At 48.9% G+C, this 4586-nt stretch overlaps 1 protein-coding gene across 1 annotated transcript; it reads right to left on the bottom strand.

Annotated features, from left to right (window-relative positions):
• Positions 1-1919: 1919 nt before the first annotated feature.
• LOC129494662 (olfactory receptor 13J1) lies at positions 1920-2858 on the bottom strand. The gene has a single exon (XM_055301548.1). It carries the CDS (start codon positions 2856-2858, stop codon positions 1920-1922), a length of 939 nt encoding a protein of 312 aa, XP_055157523.1.
• Between the last annotated feature and the right edge of the window lie 1728 nt (positions 2859-4586).

Below are 4586 nucleotides of genomic sequence, written 5' to 3'. Positions count from 1 at the left end.
GATGATGGGCACTGAGGGGGGCACTTGACGGGATGAGTACTGGGTGTTATTCTGTATGTTGGCAAAATTGAACACCAATAAAAAATAAATTTATTATTAGAAAATAAAATAAAAAATTAAAAAAATAAATAAATATTCTTCAAAAAAATAAGAATTTTTTGAAGGCTATATCACATTCTATCATTGGACACCACCAATATTTATTTGGACATTCTTCTATGATTGGATGTTAAGATTCTTACAACTTTTTGTTACTATAAACAATATGATGATTAATGTCCTTTTTTTATTAATGTCCTTATATGTATTCTTATTTGTATATCTTTGTGCCTCTACTGATCATATTAAACTAATTCTTAGAAGTAGATGTGTTAAGTCATAGAGTGTAGCAATTTTTAAGTCTTTTGATTCATACTGTCAACTGACTTTTCAGGAAATGTGTATTAACTTATTCCCATCCCTACCCGCAGCGTATGACATCACTTCTTCACTGCACCTTCATTACCGATAAGGTATTAGAAAAATTCTTCACCAATTTCATGGGTGAAAAATGGTATCTAATCAGTGATCTGTCTAAAATGTGATTGCAAACCCCAGTGCCCACATGATAACATCCAAACTCCTCCCGTGGCATCAGAGCTGGACCTGTTGGCGGGCAGCCTTCATTCTGGCGTGGTCAGAGAATGTGTGGGGCTTCAGGCAGAAGGCTGTGTTTCTCTCCTCTGTGCCTCTTCCAACCAACATGCAAAGCAGAAAGAGGGACTAGAGGGGAACTAGGGTTCTAGCAAAGACTGTGCTTCCCTCTAGCAGGGGGCAGGAGAGCTGGACTGCTTCTTGGAGGCCCAGGCCAGATTCCGCATCATATAGTTGGTGCCACTGAGGTGGGGGTGGGGGGTGGGCAAGGAATGGAGATATCTGAATCTGCATCCATTTCCACCATGTGCTCACTGAGTTGTCAGAAAGGAAAGCTGGGAAGAGGCTGAGCACGAGGCAGGGGCAGCTCTGGCAGGATCCTTGTGATGAGGTAAGGAAGGGTAGAGCAAGTCTCCCCAGAGCCAGGTGAGGCCTGGATGCTGGGCTGGAAGGTATGGCAACAGCTGCTATTGCTGCTCAAGACAGACATTGGGAACATAGGCCCTGGGCTGCTCAGGGTGGTTGGTACCTTGATGGCTGGACCACTCTGGAGATCATGGACTCTGGGCTACATCACTGCCTCTCCTGTCACCTCCCGGGGCACCAGGCCATACCTGTCATCTTTGAACCCTGTCTCAGCTCTGCTCAGATTCAGGGAAGACCCCAGGCTCTGCTCCTATCCCCCCTCTAATGATGTGTTTATGAATTTATTTGCAAAACCTATGGGGGGCCTAGGGTTGGGTAGGTCTGGACCTTGGGACAGAGTAGATTCTGAACCTTCCTGCTCTTATAGTAACACTGAAAATAAAGCAGGAGGAACTCAGTGAAGAGGCTTCCTGGGGGAGGTGGCATTTGAGCTGGGCCTTGAGGGTCAGGCCATCCTGGAGTTGTGTGCTGGGCAATATTGGGGCTCATGCCTAGCTACTGTGTGTGGTGATCGGGAGGGAGAATGTGGGGCAGAAGCCTGGGGGTTAGTCAGGACCAGCAGGGCCAGCTTGTGAGGGCCTCGAATGCCCCCACTGAGGAGCTTATACTTTGTCCTGAGAGCAGGGGATGCCATTTGGGGGCTTCAGTCAGGAGAGGATGTGCAGTGAGGCTGAGAGCTGACCGGGGCAATGCCAGGGAAGGAGCCAAGCGGCGCTTTGTGAGCAATTCTGTGGCAGCATCAGGGGGACTTGGTGCCACCTCACTGGGGTGAAGATTCCAGACTCAGCCCTGTGCCCTATCTGTCCTCACCGTAGACATACGAAGTCCTCACCTACTAACCTGAAGAGTCCAGACCTCCCTCACTTGGACGTCCAACTCCTACACCATACTTTCCTGGCAGCCTCCTTCACCTCCTTGTTCCTCAAGCTGTAGATGACAGGGTTCAGCATAGGTGTGACCACAGCATAGAGGACTGTGAAGACCTCATCAGAGATGTGGGCCTCCTTGCTCTTGGGTTTCATGTACATGAATATGACGGTGCCGTAGAACAGCATCACCACAGCCAGGTGTGCTGAGCAGGTGGAGAAGGCTTTGCGACGCCCAGCTGCTGAGGGCACTCTCAGGATGGTGGCCAGGATAAGTGTGTAGGACAGGCAGATGAATGCCAGGGGTATAGGCAGCAGCAGAATGGCACCCACCAGCAGGAAGACTTCACTGACTGATGTGTCACTGCATGCCAGCTTCAGCACCGCCAGGATCTCACAGGTGAAGTGACTAACCATGCGGTGGCCACAGAAAGGCAACCTCATGGCAATGACAGTCTCGGTCACTGACTTGACAAGACAGAGTACCCAGGCGGCTCCTGCCAGCAACAAGCAGAGCCGGTGGCTCATGAGCACGGGATACCTGAGTGGCCGGCAAATGGCCAGGTAGCGATCGTAGGCCATGATGGCAAGAAGTAGACACTCTGTGGAGCCTGTGGCTAGGCTCAGACACATCTGGATTGCACAGCCAACAAAAGAGATGGTCTTCTGGGCTGACAGGAGGTGGACCAACATCAGAGGCACAAAGGTAGATGTGTAGCAGATGTCCAGGATGGAGAGGTTGCCCAGGAAGAAGTACATGGGCGTGTGTAGGTGGACATCGAGGACACTCACTGCCACGATGGCTGTGTTCCCCAGCAGGGTCACCAGGTACATGGCTGAGCACAGAGGGAAGAGCAGGTGCTCCAGGGCTGGGTAGCCAGAAAATCCTTTCAGAAAGAACTCAAAGATCTCTGTCCTATTGACCAACTCCATATTGCAGTGCTCAGGAGACATATAGCTGGGATAAAGGGGAAGAGAGTGCGGGGTGGTGGAGAATCCACAGAGTCTCTTTTGGGTTGAGGTATGTTGCTGGGGCTTTTTTCAGCTGTTACACACACTCTGCCCTTGAATTTGGGCAATCTGTGCACCTCTAGGCTGCAATTCATCCATGTGAAAAGTAAGCATTGATCTGGATCAACATTTCCCTAAGAGAGTGTTAATGGAAATGTTAGTAGGCAATCTGAAAAAATAATTTGAGACAACACTAAATTAATAGAAAATAAAGCCCTTGGGATCCCTGGGTGGCGCAGCGGTTTGGCGCCTGCCTTTGGCCCAGGGTGCGATCCTGGAGACCCGGGATCGAATCCCATGTCGGGCTCCCGGTGCATGGAGCCTGCTTCTCCCTCTGCCTGTGTCTCTGCCTCTCTCTCTCACTGTGTGCCTATCATAAATAAATAAAAAAAAAATAAAAAAAGAAAAAAGAAAAGAAAGCCCTTTACTGCAAGACTTCTCAGAGCCTTGTCTGCCAATGTGATTTGTGACTTTCCAAAAGTGGTGTAGGGCATGTAATTCCCAAACTTACTTAACCATGGTCTTTTTACATTGATCTATAGCAAAAAAAATTTTTTTAGATTTATTTGAGAGAGAGAGAGAGTGTTGTGTGCGTCCACAAGTGGAGGAGAGACTAAGGGGGGGGTGGAGAGAGAGAGAGAGAGAGAGAGAGAGAGAGAGAATCTCTAGCAGACTCCCTGCTGAGCGTAGCCAGATGCAGGGCTTGGCACAGCTCAGGGTTTGAGATCATGACCCTGAGATCATGACCTGAGCTGAAACCAAGAGTCACCCAGGCGCCCCTACAGCAGATAAGTGTTCTACTAACAGTTTGGGAAAAATCCAGAGGTCTTCCAATCTTAATGTGTATCAGAATCACCTAGAAAATTTGTTAAAAACACAGATTGCTGGGCTCTATCCTCAGTTTCTGACTATGTTTGTCTGGGTGATGTGGCTTCTGCTGGCCACAGTACCACTGTGAGGATCCCTGGACTAGATGGTTCCTAGGGGTCCTCCCGGCTTTTAGGAAGCCTCTGAGATGCTTTACACTCTTTCTATGGTTGGGAATGCTCTTCTTTATTTCTCAGCCTGCAGAAGTCTGGTTGTGCCTTCAGCTTAGCTCTGGTCTCCATGTGTGAAGCAGACATGTGCCTCTCATGGGAAGGACTGCTGGACTCTGAGCCTATCAGCAAGCTCATCTACCTGTCCCTCCACAGGGCCTGTTCATCAGCTACTATGTGTGGATTGACCTTCATCATGGGCTTTCAAGCTAAAATTTGAAGGACTAGTTGGCCTGGCCCCCCAACTCCTATTTTCTCTGGGCCTGAGCCAGAGATGCTTGGACCCCATGAGTTCATAGGGCATCAGCATGGACAGCTCCCTGAGAGGTGAACTTGTTGGATCTCACCATACAGGTAGGAAACTGAGATCACATTGTGGGTCTGTGGCAAGGTGTGTCTAGAATCCAGTCCTCCCAGCTGTGTGAACCTACATCATGCTCACAGCAGAAGTTTGCTTTTATCAGGTGCCGAATGTTGGTGGTTCTTTTATCACACTGGGTGAACATCTTTTTCCGACATTCTCCCCTCAATCTTCTCACCAGATAATGAGCATAAGTCAACTTTTCCTTAGTGTTCAGGCACCTGGCATGATGTCAATAAACCCATGGGATGC

Source organism: Nyctereutes procyonoides, unplaced genomic scaffold (genome assembly GCF_905146905.1).
Source record: "Nyctereutes procyonoides isolate TBG_1078 unplaced genomic scaffold, NYPRO_anot_genome, whole genome shotgun sequence".
Lineage (NCBI taxonomy): Eukaryota > Metazoa > Chordata > Mammalia > Carnivora > Canidae > Nyctereutes > Nyctereutes procyonoides.
Note: the sequence above shows the minus strand (reverse complement) of the source record. Positions and strands in the feature narration are given on the sequence as shown.